This window comes from Equus asinus, chromosome 8 (assembly GCF_041296235.1).
Source record: "Equus asinus isolate D_3611 breed Donkey chromosome 8, EquAss-T2T_v2, whole genome shotgun sequence".
Classification (NCBI taxonomy): Eukaryota; Metazoa; Chordata; class Mammalia; order Perissodactyla; family Equidae; genus Equus; species Equus asinus.
The window spans coordinates 74,699,770-74,715,665 of record NC_091797.1 but is presented as its reverse complement, the minus strand read 5'-3'; the positions used below and the strand labels follow the sequence as shown (position 1 = coordinate 74,715,665).

Below are 15,896 nucleotides of genomic sequence, written 5' to 3'. Positions count from 1 at the left end.
GGGATGGACTGGAGTCCAAGCCCCCCGCACACAGAAGCTGCAGAAAGCCGGACAGGAGGCGGGGGCTCTGGCAGGGAGACCACCCACTGAGAACTGGGAGGGGACTCAACTGCTGTTGGGGGAGGGGCAGGGTTGAGGCCAAGGACCAATGGGATCTGCAGCCACAGCTCTCTGGGGAGAACGTGGGACCTGGAGGGGGGCCCCCGTTACTGCGGAGACAACCCCAGGCTCATGGGCCGTCGCTGGGGTGGGAGGTGCAGCCAGCTTCCCACAGAGGCACCAAAGACCCGCGCTCGGAGCCCACCTGGCGGGGGAGGGCTGAGGCTCCACCTGCTAGAGCCTGCTGTCCCCAACTGGCTGAGCCCCCAGCAGAGCCAAGGGCACTGTGGCAACGCCCCGGGCAAAGCCGGCGACGTGCCTCCACAGCTGCTGGAGAGAACCCTGCTGGCTCTCCCACCCGAGGATCAGGGAGGGTGGGCACAGGGGCTGCCTGGGGGGACACACTCAGGAACCTTGCCCGTGTCCCCGCCCACCGCAGGCTCCCAGAGCCCCCTCAGTCCTGGCTCTGAGTCCCAGCCTCAAAGCTCACTCGCTGTGCAATCTCAGGCAGGTCACCTTCCCTCTCTGAGCCTCAGTCTTTTTATGAGTAAAACGGAGAGAGTAATAGTATCTGATTCATACAAGTCTGGAGAGAATTAAATGAAATCATGCAAAATGTACACAATAGCAAGAAGAAAAGAACCATGACAATTGGACGATGACGACAATCACAGCACAGCTAGCACTTCCTTGGTGCCAAGCCCTGTTCTGGGCGCTCCGTCCCGAGCTCATTAGTCCCCATGACACTGCGCAGGGAGCTGCTACGATTACATCATTTCTCAAGTGAGGAACATGAGTCACAGAGGTCACGGAACTTGCCCAGGGTCACAGGGCCAGGAAGTGGTAGAGATGGGATCTGAACCCAGGACATCTGGCTAAAGTGCGTGTGGCCCCCTAGCTCTCCCATCATTAGGATCGTTATTTGTGTTACTCGGGGAGGGGGCCAGGGCGTGGGAGGGCGACCAGCCCCACAAGGTCCAGCACACGGCTCGCGGGCCCCCAGCAGCCTCAGTGTCAGCCTGCACCTATTGCTGCTTCAAGAGGCAGAGGCATAGCCACACCCATTAATCCAGCAGTTTCCTGCCCGGAGCCACAGCCACAGGCACCAACCCAGTGCTCCCGGCTCCAGAGCAGACACCCAGGCCCCCGCCCAGACTCTGAGCACTAATCTGGCAGCCAGGGGCGGACCCCACAGCACAGACAGCTGGGAAGGGTGGCCAGGAGCCCTGGGCAGGAGGGGGACCAGAGGAGCCAAGGCAGAGAGGCTGTGTCACACTTCGCTGTGTGGCCTCAGACAAGGAACAGTCCCTCTCTGGGCCTCAGTTTCCTCATCTGTAAAATAAGGGAGGGGACTCAGCACACACAGGCCCCAAGCACATCTGGAAAGAACCAACTGCAAATGACCAAAGCCGAGCTCTCAGTAGCTTGATTGGGATGACAGGGAGCTCACCACCTCACCAGACTCCAGGTTCCTCTTGAGGCCAGCTCAGGCCCTTGGGGTTCAGCCCCTGGAGACACTACTCTGGGCACCCTGAGCCCCTCTCCTAAGACGCAGCCCACCAGATGCCCAGCAGCTGCCCTTTCCGTATCCCTGCAGCCCCCACAGCCCACCACAGACCCTGTGTTCAACCATCCCAAGGCCCTTTCGGGGCTACATGTCAGCAGAGGCCAGTGCTGATGAATCAGACCCTGGATTCCCATGGGTTGAAATCCCAGATCCACCACTTCCTAGCTGTGTGACTCCGGATAAGTCACTTAACCTCTCTGGGCCTCAGTTTCTCCCGGGTATCAAATGGAGACGATTACTGTACCTACCCTCCTTCAACTGCTACGTGAGGAACCTGGCCCAGCGCACAAGGAGGAGGAGCTGTTCACTGACAGCTGCTGTTGTCTTTGGTAATAATAATGTCACGCTGCCTTCAGCACGAATGCCTCGGTGACTGCTCAGCTCCCGGGCCACAGGCCCCTGCAGCCCTCCCACCGCCCGAGGCCCACACTTCCAGGCTGCACCCCCGGCCAGCCACCGGCCACCAGGCCACACGTCCGAGCAGGACGGCCACAGCCACACCCTGGCTACCCCTCCCGGCCTCACACCCCCGGGTCTCCGTGGGTGGGGGCGGTGCACGGAGATGCCCACGGCTCAGTGGGCAGGCGGAGGCCCAGGGACAGCCGGCCCCTGCAGGGGACACCGCCTCCCAGGGGCCCGCGGGGCTCGGGGCGGCGTACCCGGTTCTCGTCGTAGATGATCTGCACCAGGCTGCGGTGCTTGGACTCCAGGGGCGGCGGCGACACCGGCTGCTCGGGCTCGGGCGGCTTGGCGGCCTCCTCCTCCAGCTGTTGCTGCGGGAAGGCGGAGAGCGTGGTGAGCAGCGGGCGGAAGGAGGAGGCGGCCCCACGGCGGCGGGCGGCCGCGCACAGGAAGTCAGGCTGCTAGCCGTTTCCTCTGAGTCACTGGGGACTCCAGCGAGGACGGCTCCCGCCTCAGGCTCGGCAGCCAGGCCCCCGGGGTTCAAATCCCCCCCCCGGCCCCCCCCCCCGGTGACTCACGAGCCAGTGAGCACAAGCAGGCAGCCTAACTGACTGCGCCTCAGTTTCCCCATATGCAAAACAGGCCGTGTCTCCCCAACAGGGTGGGTGGGGAGAGGCCGAGTTGACGCCCGTCCAGCTCAGACTGGGCTCACAGCGAGCCGGCCGCCGTCATCCATCACCACCACTACCGGACCGGCACGTCAGGAGACGCCGTGCGGACCCTGGAGCCCAACTGTCCAGACTGGGACCCAGTTTCTACTTGCTGTGTGACCCTGGCAAGTTGCTACACTTCTCTGAGCCTTCTGTCCTCATCTGGAAAACGTGGATAAAGTCTCTACGCTAGAGAGCTGGTGTGAGGAATGACCGAGCTGAGGCATGTAAAGCTGTCAGCACCTAGCAAGCAGTTTGCATCATCGTCCTTGCCATCTGCACTGTGAGTTCATGCCAGGCCCTCCTCCTGCAAACCCATAAAGGACGTCCCTTCATCCTGCTGTCTGCTTTATACCAAAAGTGGAAAGTAAAGACCAGAGAGCTTGAGATGCTGGCCCAAGGTCACACAGGAGACCAATGCCCAGGTCCGCGGTCTGACAGGCATCCTGGGTGAGACCAGAACACTGTGCCCTGCTCGTCGCGCTCATGCAGCCGCCCGGGACCACAGAGCGAAGCATCAGGAACCCAGAGGCGGCCAAGAGGAGGGCAACGCGGAAAGAGCCAGAAAACCAGATCCTGGCTCCTGCGGCACGGAGGCCCGGCTGCTGGGCCCCACAGCGACCCCCGGCGGAAGCTCCCAGAAGGGCAGCCAGCACCGGCAAAGCTCTGAAATCCCTCCAAAACGTGCGGATCAAACGAAGCCAAGAAACGGAGGATGGACAGAGCCAGTGAGGCGGAGGGCAGGGAGCGCTCCCCAATGGTGACGGTGCCCCTCCTGGGGCAGCAAAGAAAAATGCCACCTGAGACACGTCCAGAGACACTGCCGAGAGCCTGGCCCGGCCCGGATTACAGCCCGGCTCCATCGCTCGCCAGCCTGTGACCTTGAGCAGGTCGCTCAACCTCTCTGACCCTCAGTGTCCTGCTCAGAGAAAGCAGAGAACCAGGGCTGCCACCTACAGCTGTTCTGGGGTCAGAGGAGAGGAGGGGCCAGAGCGCACGCTGGATCAAAACTGGCCATCGGCCGCAAATCGCACCCAGCGAGACACCGCTCCCTCCCCCAGGACGGCTGCCACGGAAGAAAAGCGAAATGACAGGGTTGGCAAGGACATGGAGGAACAGGGACGCCGTAACCGGCTGGGGGCAACGCGAGACGGTGCAGCTGCTGGGGGAACGGCCTGGTGGGTCCCCCCAGAGTTACCCCGTGACCAGCAGTTCCGCCCCAGGTACAGACCCAAAAGAACTGAAACAGGTGCTCAAAGGAAAACCTGAACACGACTCTTCAGGGCAGCACAGTCACAGCAGCCGAAGGTGGGGACAATGCAGTGTCCTCAACAGCTGACCGGAGGGACACAATGGGGTCCACCCGTCCAGCGGAATACAACTCAGCCATGAAAAGGAACAGGCACTGCCACTGCCACAGCCCAGAGGGGCCACGAGGGCGCCATGCCGAGGGCAAGAAGCCCACAAACAGGCCACGAGCTGCGCGTTCCACAGACGCGAAGCATCCAGGACAGGTGCACGCGAGACAGAGAGCAGACCGCGGTTGGCGGCAGGGTGGGGAGTGACTACTAACAGGTACAGGGTCTCCTTCTGGGGTGACAAAAATGTCTTGGAACTAGATAGTGGTGACGGTGACACCGCGCTGTGGATATGCTAAGCACCACTGAGCTACACACTTTAAAACGGGTAATTTTACGTTTTGTATATTTTAGCTCAAGAAAAACGCCAAAGTGGAATTTTAAAAAAACCTGCTTCTCCAGGGCTGTCCCGGCCACCTGGCGTCCGGCCGCGTCACAGACCGGCACACGCAATCTGTAGCTTCAGCCTCCTTCCAGAGCCGGGCAGGAGGAACGGAAGACGCCCGTGCGCCCACGGCCTTGGCCATGCCGGCCTGACCCCAGCCGGGGCCCAGGCTCTCCCAGGACACTGCACCGCCATCCTGGAACCCACTGGCGGCCCCCAAGGCTGGGACAGCTGGCTGAGCCTCACTGACCGGCCCAGCTCCTCCCTGCAAGGGACAGTCCCGACCCCTCCTAGAGTCCGGACCGTCCGTCCCCGTACGTCTTCCCAGACCCGTACCTGGGGCCCAGCACTGGCTTCCAGGAAGGCTTGGTCCCCAGCTGTCACTCTGTGGTGCCCGGTGGCCACGGCAGGCCCTTGAGGACACAGAGCCCACACTTCCTTACTGGCCCGGGGAGCAGGGCAGTGAGGAGGGAGCCGGGACCCCACTCCGATGGGGTGGGGACAAGACTGGCCACAGCAGGACCCGAATTAATGCAAACGGCGCTGCCCGAGGCGGCACGGCCTTCCTGGGCCCAGGGAGTAAGATGTTTGGCTCTGCTGTGACCAACTGACTCTGCCATTGTGGCGGGAAGGCAGCCACAGAGAGCGCGGACGTGGCTGTGCGCCAGCAAGCCTTTATTCACAGAGACAGGAAGCAAGCCGGACCTGGCTGGACCGCTGACCCCCAGGATGCAGGACAGCCGGGCAGGGCGCCTGTAAAAGAGCAGGGTGCCATCTCTCTGGAGGGGACATCTGAGCAGAGACCCCACAATGGCAGGGAAGAGAGCCTGAGCAGAGCTGGGAAAATGCGGACCATCAGCTCACGTTAAAAATAAAAATATAAAATTAATATTAGAAACAGTTACATTAACTGTTACTTTGGTTTCGACGGTTACAACGAGGATTCATTTTTCACCACGTGACCTGGTCCCCCCTCACACCCCGTGAGGTGGCATCCTGTCTGCACCCATCTCACAGACGAGCAAGCGGAGGCCCCGAGGGGCCTGGTCCAAGGCGGGGCGAGCAGCCGGCCCGTCGACAGAGGCCTCGCCGCGGCACGGACGAGGAGAGCGAGGCACGGAGGGAGAAGGAAGGGGCAGGAAGGAGCCCTGAGCCCGCCCCGCCCGGCTGCCACGCGGGGCTGTCCCTGCGCCGGCCTGGAGCTCAGAGCCCGCACCTGCTTCTTCTTCAGCTTGGAGATCTGCTGCTCCACCACGGTGATCTCGCGGTCCACGCGGTCCATGTTCTGGATCAGCTCCTCCTTGGAGAGCCGCGGAGGCGCCAGCTCCAGCTCGGGGTCGGCGTGCGGGGGGCTGGGAGGGGACACCGGCTCCAGCTTGCCCGTCAGGCTGCGGTCCTGGGCAGAGAGAAAACAGGCCTGGGGTTGGCACGGGGCACCTCCACCCGCAGCCCCCCATACACCCAGGATCCCAGCCCTGACTCTGGGCCCCAGAGCAGGGGGTGTCTGTGTGGCGACCCCACGTCTCCACCCCACCTCCCGGCCTCCCGCCAGGTACACCCTTCCCAGCCCGTCACCGGTGCTCCAAGGCCAGACTCCTTCTGTCCTCCAGCGACATCTCCCACCCCCTCCAGGCACAAAGCCCGCCCCCCTCCCTTCCCCACGTCAAGCCTCTCTTTCGCTCCACGCACCCCGTCTGGGTCCTCCCGCCAAACCAACTCCCTAGGAACAGGCGTCCAGACCCCCAACCTCCGTCCCCCCATGGCCTGGCCTCAGCTGACCCTCCAAAAACATTTATTCACAGCATTCAGTCCAAACCGGCAAGTTACAGGAGAGCATGCACAGCGCAAAGGGGGTTTGCAGAAAACACACGCGTCCACAAGCACCCAGGAAACCACGAGAACGGGCGCCCGTGTCAGAGTGGCTGTCCGGGCAGCGGGAGGGGTAACGTCGCTTTCTGCTCTGTACTCTCTGGGCTTTACTCTGTGTAATGAAGCTGTTTTCAGAACGTGTCAAACAAACAAAGGGCCCACCCTTCACTGGGCTGCTCACCGCCTCCTCCAGCCCACGGCCACAGCTCTGAGGGCACAACTGCCTTGGGGACACACTGGGGAGATGCAGGAAACACCCCAGTTCCCGCCTCTGGAGCACAGACCGGCACGGCCCTGGGTGCAGCTCCCCACCCACTCTGCCACCTGCCAGCTCCGTGACCACAAGCAGATCATGCAACCACTCTCTGCCTCAGTTTCCCCATCTGTATGATGGGGCAATTCCCACCTCCCAGGCTGCCGTGAGGCTTAGTGAGTTACCAGGAGCCAAGAGCGCAGCTCAGAGCTGGCACGCTGTGCGCTCCCCAAGCACTGGCTGGATGGACCCGCCCAGAGCCCAGCTCCAGGCCTGGCAGCGCGGGCAGAACCCAGCCCCCGTGCCTCGCCATCCTCAAGGCCAAGCCAGCAGCTGCTGGCAGAGGGGGCCCGGGGGAGCTCCAGGCCACCGCCCTGCCCCCGCAGCAGCTGCACCCGGGACAGAGGACACATTATTCCCGGGACAACTGCAGCTCCGGGCGCTGCCAAGTGCCCCCTCCTCGAGACCAGTGGAGGCCACGCTGTCGTCTGTCCTCCCCACACCTGCAGACCCCTCAGGCCCACAGCCCCGAGGGTCTCCTCCTGGCCTCAGCGCTCACATCTGAGACACAGGAGAGCTGCAGCCAGGACTCCAGACCCTTCCACACCCAGGACCCTCAGGGGGTGCAGACAAGGCCTCGAGTCCCGGACGTGGCCTCCGTGCTGCTCAGACCACCTTCCACAGGGAACCCCAAAAATTAAACCAGGCACCACTCATCGCTCAGCCCATCCCAGGCCCCAGCACACCCCACCCGCTCCAGACCCCCATGCAGCCCTACTATGGGCTGCTGCTCCATCCCCACTGCGCACGTGGGAAAACTGAGAACTGGAGGCACACGCCCACCACTGCTCTAAGCCAGGGGCCTTTTTTCCGTAGGTGGAAAAATGTTTCAGTCTTCGCACTTCCGTCTCTGTCCAGCTACTCACCCGCCATCGCACTGGGAAAGCGGCCGGAGACAGGACACAAATGGGAGTGGCCGTGTGCCAATAAAACTTTATTTACAAACACAGGCTGAGGGCCGAGTCTGTCGACCTAAGCAATTCACAGGTCTCAACTCACATAATCGTCACAAACACCCTGGGAGGTGGGAACACTCTTCCCCTCACTTTCCAGATGAGGAAACTAAGGCCAGGGAGGTTCAACAACGTGCCCAAACACCAGCCACAAAGCGACGGAACCCTGGCTTGGAGGGCACACGAGAGGGGGTCCAGGCCTCCATCTGAACTCTCCAGAGGCAGCAGAGCACGAGAGCGGGCGGCAGGGGCTCCCACAGCAGAAACAGGTCCAGGCCGTGCACCCACGCATCCCACAGGACCGCACGGCCGGACAGAAGAGCAAGAACGAGACCCCCTCCAGGGTCCAGGAGCCCCGGAAATGAGAAACAAAACTGTGTGTGCAAGAAAAGTTCCCTAAAAAATACTCGGGAGTGTGTATGTGTGTCAGTGTGGGGCCCAAACTGCTCCCCAGGGGGCAGGTAGAGATGGTGGACACGGGGGCTGCAGGCACCTGACCTTGCATGCTCTGACACCGCTGGGCCTTTGCACGAGCTGTCCCCTCTGCCTGGGTGCCCAACTCCACGTCTGTACCAGCTGAAATCAGACAACCCCTCCCGTGCCATGTTAAGACGACCCTTAAGATGCGACACAGAGCAGAGACACCAGTCACCACAGGCCGCCACGCGTCGTCGACCCCGTTCACAGGAAACGTCCAGGGGAGGCAGCTCCACGGACAGAGCTGACGGGTGGTTCCAGGGGCTGGAAGAAGGGATGGGGAGTGACTGCTGATGGGGACGGGGTCTCCGGTGGGTGAGGAGAATGTTCTGGAACTAGGAGAGGTGGTGGTTGCACATCGTGAATGTGCCAAACACACTGAACGGCGCAGCTTCATGTGGTTACTTCACGCGAATTTCACGTCAACTGAGGAGGAAGCTGCACACACACCCGGAGGGCAGAGCGCACTCTCGGGCGCCGAGTTCCCAGGAAAGAGGCCACGGAGCCACTGGGCCTCCAGACAGTTCTCCCAGTGGCTGCTGGCCTTCACTTCAGCCCAAACCCGCAGCAGGAAACCAACTAACCGACACCCGCCTGCCGCCAGGTAGCGGTTGGCACCGTTCTCCCCATCAGACGCCCTCGGTGTAAACTCAGCGCAGGGCAGAGAAAGACTCCTTATGCAAAACTAAAAGCAGGCAGCAGAAGTGTGGGCTGGGAGGCTCCCCAAGGCTCCCCCAGCCGCCCAGCCCCCACTCCAGGAAGGGGCAGGGCCAGCCTCCAGCACTCCCAGTCCACTCCCTCAGTCCCAAAGACAGGCCCTGGGACAGCACAGGCCCCACTCAAAGCCAAAGAGGAAAACAGCTTTGGGCTAGAAATGTGGAAACAGAGGGAAAGCTCTCTTTTTGCTGGCTTTGAACGTGGGAAGAGGCAGCCCGGGAGTCTTGAAAGCCTCCTCGTTAACCCACCAAGACCACAAGGAAGACGGCAGAGCCAAGGGGTGGACAGAGATGGGGACCTGATGACATCATGTGACCTGGATCAAGCTATGCCTGAAACCAATCACCCCTATATCTCAGCTATATGAGCCAGAACTCACGCTTAAGCCAGTCTGACATAAGCTTTCTATCCCTTTCAGCCAACAAAGGGGCTTTCAGACATGGTGCTGTTTGTGATGATTGCAAAGTCCCCTAAAACAAAGTTTGGTGAATTCCAAAGGGAACCTCAGATGCCACAGGACCCCAGAGGCTCAAGGGCAGGGAAGTAACATAAGAAAGAGTAACATTTTTACATGAAAAACGAACACAGCTGGGGGCAGGGGGCATGGTAAAAAAATCCCACTGAATTCCTGTCTCTCTGTCCAGCTGAATTCCACACAGCAATGCAAAACCACCTCCACACTGTCAGAGCTGTTTCTCCCCCGGCTTCTCCCCACCCAAAACCTGCTCCAACTTTCCCAATGCAACTACAGGACACGGTCCAGGCCCGTGCCCAGGGTCCCCCACACCCCCGAGGTCCAGCAAGAGCAGAGACAGACAGACGGACAGACATGGAGACAGAGAGAGAGAAACAGAGACAGACAGACCCCAGAGGAAGAGGGAGCTCCCAGGTTGCACAAGGGGAGCGGGACAAGGAGGAGGCACAGAGGCCCCGTGAGGCAGAGACCCCCAGAAGGAGGCCCGAGGCCCGTCCTGGAGAGCAGCCTGGGGCAGGAGAGCCTGACGCGGGCTGGCCAGCGACGCCCCTCTGGGGAGAACCCCACCTGAGCCCGGGGTTCGGCTGACAAGGGGCTCTGGTCCTGGGGGGAAACCAGGCCCCGGCCGGCCCTCGGCGTGGCCCCGCACCCCTTCACACGCACCCCTTCCCCATCCGTCCAAGACCCCTGCAGGGACAGCTTCTCAAATGGCACTGTCCCTCCCAGCAGGCCGAGCAGCAGGAGACAGCAGAAGGCAGCAGGGCCCGGGGGAGGGAGACGGCAGGGGAGGGCCGCCTGGACCGCCCACTGGGCAGGGCTGCAGAGCCAGGCCTCAGCACCCACCCCCCACTTCCCAGGGACGTGGCCAGTGGTTCTTGCTCTCTCAGCCCGGGCCTCTAAAAAGAGGACAAAGACCAGGCATTATCGGGCCAGGAGGACACAGCAGAAAGACACTCGTGTTCAACACAGCACCTGGCACACGTGGTCACTGCTCGCCTAACATCAACTGTGGTCACCACCACCACGGGAAGGCCCCTTTCATGCCAGCCCCAAACTAAGCACCTGCCTCGGCCGGAAATCCCGCCATTCCACCCCACCTGGCGTCAGGCAGAGAAGAGGATCCACCAGGCCCGAGTGGGCCACTTCCCTCCCCTGGCTTGGCCCCCAGTCCTGCCTCCAGTGCTGCAGTAAGATGAGCGTCAACCTTGCCCAGCAGCTGGGAGGCCACCAACGAGCCTAACGGGTTGTGAAGAAGCACGTGCAAGCGAGGGGCCCCATCACGCAGCGGCGGCCCAGGACGAGCGTGTCACCTGGCCCCGTGCCCGCCCCACCCCAGACAGCGACAGGGACACGCAGCTTCTGAGATAGTCAGGGTACCCCGGGGGACAGGAGCACCCAGACCACTGGCTGCGCTTCCCCAGTCAGCGCCTCAGTGGGCCCCCTCCGTGGAAACGCAGCCGGCAAGCTTGGCCCGCGCTCAGGTTTACTGAAACGGCAGAAACCCTCCCACAGAAGCAAACCACAGGTGCTTAAGCTATGCACATTCTCTCCCATCTCAGCTCAACCTTGTGTTTCACAGAGGAGCGAAATAAAGGCCCTCTCGGGCCCCGGGCTGCGGTGGCCTCTCGGGCTGGACACACTCGGGTGGAAGCCGACCCTCTCCAGCCTCAGCCCCGCCCCTCCTCTCGCTGCCCGGCCTCGGCCCGGCCTCCGCACACCCTGTCCCCGGCCGGGCACAGCCACCCCCTCCCCTCGTGCCCAGCCCGACCACGGCAGAACCCGAGCCCGCAGGAGCCCCGGCAGGGGCCAGGCCTTACCGTGGACAGATCCTCGGAACCCCCGGGCTGGCCCGCAGCCAACAGCGCTGAGGGCCGCAGCAGCGGGTCGGGCAGCAGCTCCAGCCGCGGGCGCTTGCTCTCGATGAACTCCATCTCCGACTTGCCCAGCTCGGGCAGGTACGAGTGGGACTCGGGGCGCAGGTGCAGCTCCTGGGACCTGCAGGAGGCAAGGGCACTGGGCGTCACGCCTCCTATCCACCCGCCTGAGCCCGCTGCACCCATGCCTGCTCTGACCCTGCGAGAGCAGAGCCCCCTGCCCCGGGCGCATGGCGAGGCAGGCCCACCACCCCTGTCTTCCTCCGAGTCGACGTCTGCTGACGACATCTGCAGGGCGAGAATGTGCTGGAGACGCCCCCTCCCCCACCCGAGTGTGGCCCAAGGACCAGCAGCATGAGCCCCCCAGAACTGGTTAGAAATGCAGAATCTCGAGTCCCACCCCAGACCTCCTGAGTCGGACTCTGCACTCAAACAAGACCCCGGGTAAGTCATGGGCACAGTCAAGTCTGAAAAGCGCTGTGGGTCTCACACAGATGATCACACACAGGACACTACCTGCACATCACCCACCAGGACAGACATCACTAGCCGATCACAGCACTCCTGCTGCTAAACCTGGCCTCGCCTCCTTCTCACAGGAACTCTCCAGCCTAAGCCCTCCCGCCTGGCTCTCCTTAACCCTCCTCCCCAGTATGCAGAGGAGAAAACTGGCCCAGAGACGACATGGCCCTGCCTGAGCACACACAGCAGAGCCAGGACTCCTGGCCTCCACCATCAGCTACTGTTCCTGACCCAGCAGCCCACACACTGCCCTGCTGAACCACTTTTCAAGCTGATGCTTTTCCCAATAAACTTAGAATAGAATTCTACAGACCCATTACCTTCACCCTGCTTCGTCTGGCCCACTGCATTCCTGCCTCAGGGCCTTTGCACATGCTGGGTGTCTAGCTAGATCACTTGCACACTAGCTTCTCCCATGCTATGTCTGCTCCCACGTGTCTCGAGGCACACAGCACTCCCTGCCCACCAGCCACAGCCCATCTCACCCCTGCTCTGTTTCCTTCGCAGACCCCACCACATGCCTATCAGTTCAGGCGAGTTTGCTGGCTGCCCCCTGGCCCCAGAATGTCCACTCCAGGAGGGCAGGAATGTTCATCCGTCTTGCTCACTGTGGTACCCCGGTGCCTGGCACACAGCTGGTGTACGCTCAGTGCGTGCAGCCTGAATAAAGGCTGCCGGCACCTCGTGGGCTGGCTGCGCTGCTGGCTTTGCCAGGCGGGCCGGCCGCCCCCTGTGCTCTCCCCGCTGCAGGGCCCCCAGCCCTTCCCTTGCCAAAGCCAGGTTGCAAGATGCCCCTCCTGCCAACCACAGAGCCAACACTGCACGAGGCCCAGGGCCGGGCGGGAGGCATGGGGTTTCTCAGTTAAACGTGAGAAAGGTGTTGTGCAGAGTTGACTAGTGTCCCCCAAAATTCATGTCCACTCGGAGCCTCCGAATGTGATGCTATTTGGGGATACGGTCCTTGTGGGTGTAATGAAGCCGAGAGAAGATCATCCTGGATGGAGCCAGGCCCTGATGCAATGGCAGACGTCCTTCTTAGAGCAGAGGACACTCAGACGCTCAGGGACAGAGGCAGAGGCGGGAGCGATGCGGACACGAGCCCAGGACCCCCGGGGCCTCCAGAGCTGGAGGAGGCAAAGAAGAGACCGTCCCCTGGAGCCCGCGACCCCACCTGTGGCATCTCCGCTTCAGACCGCGGGCCCCCAGGACCCGAGAGAAGACAGCTCTGCTGTTTTAGGCCCCCAACGTTGGGGTGCCCTGTTACGGCCGCCCCAGGACACCAACACGGGCGCCGGGAGCATGCTGCCTGGGGCCTTGGCCTTCACCTCCGACGCCTCCGCCCACTCGAGTCCACCTGCTCCGGGGCATCACGGCCTGGCCCTCGGCAGCAGCCTCCCAGCCGTGGCCACCAGACACCTCTGGGGGAAGGTGGCGCCGCAAATGCCTGGGCCTGGTCTCTGGAGTTCTAGTCCCAGTGAGAAAACATCGGCTGTCCCTAAGCTCGGCAAGAGGACAAAGGAGGGGCCGAGGGGCCGGGGCCTGTGGACCGGCCCAGCCTCAGTGGTCCCCTCGCCACACAAGCGCTCCATGCAGCCTGCAGGGTCTCAGAGTGGAAGCCGCCTCCTGTCCCTCTGAGGCTCAAATCCACCCCCTGGGCCCCAATCGCCCACTCGCTGCGGCTGCCCGGCCCCCGCCTTCCAGGGACACTGGCACGTGCCTACCTCCAGGCCCTGGCATCGCTCTTTCCCCCCCGGAATGCCTTCAGCCAGCTCTCTGAACAGAGGGCTACTTCTCAGCCAAGCGTCCCTCGTCCGAGAGGCCTCTCCTGGCCACCCAGCCAGAGAGTGACCCCTCCCCGTGCTGGAGGCAACAAGTACCAGCTCGTTCTGGAGTCACCGTGTGTGTGTCTGTGGTGCGGCTCCCTGACAGACTGTGGGCTCCGCACGGGGCCGTCTATCCAGGTCCCGCTGTGCGCCCAGGGCCCAGAACGTGCCGACACATGCCACGTGCTCTGGACTCTCAGAACTGGTGCTCATGCTCTCCCGGACCTCGGCCCTCCCCTCACTGGGGCCCCCACACGGCCACGCAGGCTCAGCCCTCACATCGGGGTTGAAGGATAGCTAGGCTGGCCCAGAGCGGGAGGACACAGAGGCCCCGTCTGCCAGCAGAGGGACAGAAAGAGGACTCGGAGAAAAGGCAAGGACACGGGAGGGACGGAAGGGGGCTCCCCGTGTGCCCCCAGGTGAGGACATACCCCGCTCCCTCACATCTTGGTGGCCCCCCTCCTGCATGGACCACACCCCCAGGGACCACTGGAGGCCCATGGTGGGAGGTCCGAGGGCCACGTCTCTCTTCCCTGTTCATCCCCATCCTCGTCCCCGTCACGGCCGTCCCAGGACAAGGGCAAGCACCCAGCCCGACACCCCCTCCTTGGACACCCCCGCCCTGCAGGCTCCTGCCCCTCCCAGCCTCCACTTCCCCGTCTGAGAAACGGCTCCGGGTGCTGAGCCAGGCGGCAGGCGGGCCGCTCACCTCTCATTCCCGGGCTGAAATTCGGACAGCAGGGACGGCCTTCTCCTCTGGGGCTGGATGATGGAGCCGGGCGACAGGTGCGAGGCGTAGTCGCGGGGGTGGTGCTGGTACTCGAGCAGCCCGACGTCCTGTGGCGAGAGGACAGACATGAGGGACACGTGTGACAGAGGACAGCCACAGCCACCGCGGGCAGAGCCGAGAGCCCCGCCCAGCACTGCTCCTGCCCCGGGCCACGGGCCACGTGCTGGGACCTCCCCGGGGCCATCGCTGCTGAGCAGGGATGACACAGCTGAAGGGCGCTCAGGGCCTCCCGCGGTCCTGCCCGCATGGCCTCCCACAGCCCCGCGGCACCAGCAATCACAACCACCATCCAGATGAGACCCCTGGGCTGCGTGTCCGCTGAGACAACTGGGAAAACAGCACAGGTGGTATGTCCACCAAAACACTAAGTGACCAAGTGTCCACGTGGGACGCCTCATGCCGAGCGGGGTGAGGACGCAGCCAACACTGCTGGTCTGTGAGACCCAAGGCCCACGTTCCAAAACAAAGGAGAAACCGAGGCAGGTACGTCACATCCGTGACCACAGCTCTTGATCAGGGGGATGCACTCCAGGCAAACCCCCCTAACAAAATGCCACCTGTCACCGTCACCGCCCAGGAAAAGCTCCGCGTTAACACGTCAGATGCAGCCCAACTGTCCACTACAGCCAGACTCAGAAACACCAGGATGTTTGAAAACAGAGAAAGTCTTCCACAGAGAAAACAGGACAGGCTCACGCGGTACCGATCCCACACGCGTCACAGCGCGTCAGCCGATCGGCAATGTCCGACACAGGAGGCTCAGGAGAGAGCGCGCTGCAGGCCACGCACCCTCCCGACGCCGTCTTTCTTCTCCCACAAGCATCTCGTCATTCTCTGGCTGTCTGGCTTTTTTTTTTTTTTTGGAAGCAGTTATTTCTGCACAGAGAATCAGACGACACCAGGAAAGCGTGCGTATCGGCTTCAGACCCCCCCAAAACAAGCCCATTAGAGGCCGGGGGGCCAGAGGCTGGCAAGGATGCAGAAGTGGCCCCATCCACCTCAGAGGCTGCAAGCGCTGAGGGAACAGCCTTCCTGGGTGCCCAGCACAGAAAGAAAAGCTGCACGGCCTCCGGCCGGACCTGCCATCACGCAAACCCTCGGCCTGTTTCCTCGCCTTTGCAATGGGCGCCTGACCAGGGGGAAGGAGCCCTCCACGCCTGCTACACGGACCCCCTTAGCTCTCCAAGGGACCCCCGGGGCCAAGGGCAGCTTCCAGACGGCAGAGAAGGGCTAGGCCTCCCCAACCCAGGGGCACCAGGTGCTCGCAGACGGGGGGGTGCCACGCGGGGCGGCCAGGCCGCGATCTGTGCATGTGCGCGTGGGGCATGGAGAAGCCAGCAGACCCCACAGATCCGGGAGGAGATCTCCTCTGCCACCTCTTCTGCACAAAAGCAAAACGGGCACAGGGCGGAGAAGCAGACGGCGCGGTCCCCACAGTCCTCGCGGGACGGCGCCACTACGGCCAGGAGGCAGGAGGCTCAGGCGCGGCCCACGGGGCGTGGGGCAGCGTTGCACCAGTGCTCTGGCCGCAGGTCCCCGTGCAGGAGCCGAGCAGGATGAGC

At 62.7% G+C, this 15,896-nt stretch overlaps 1 protein-coding gene across 42 annotated transcripts in view; it reads right to left on the bottom strand.

The window, feature by feature from the left end:
- Positions 1-15,896, bottom strand: part of NCOR2 (nuclear receptor corepressor 2) — a 206,694-nt gene that overhangs the window by 119,813 nt on the left and 70,985 nt on the right. For 41 of the 42 annotated variants that reach the window (XM_070515883.1, XM_070515866.1, XM_070515882.1 and 38 more), the window contains 4 exons: positions 14,254-14,381; positions 11,143-11,320; positions 5,738-5,917; positions 2,326-2,439 (listed from right to left, as the gene is read on the bottom strand). In XM_070515883.1, the coding sequence (XP_070371984.1) occupies positions 2,326-2,439; positions 5,738-5,917; positions 11,143-11,320; positions 14,254-14,381 (600 nt within the window). The remainder of the gene's footprint in view (positions 1-2,325; positions 2,440-5,737; positions 5,918-11,142; positions 11,321-14,253; positions 14,382-15,896) is intronic. The other variant, XM_070515869.1, reaches the window with a different exon arrangement.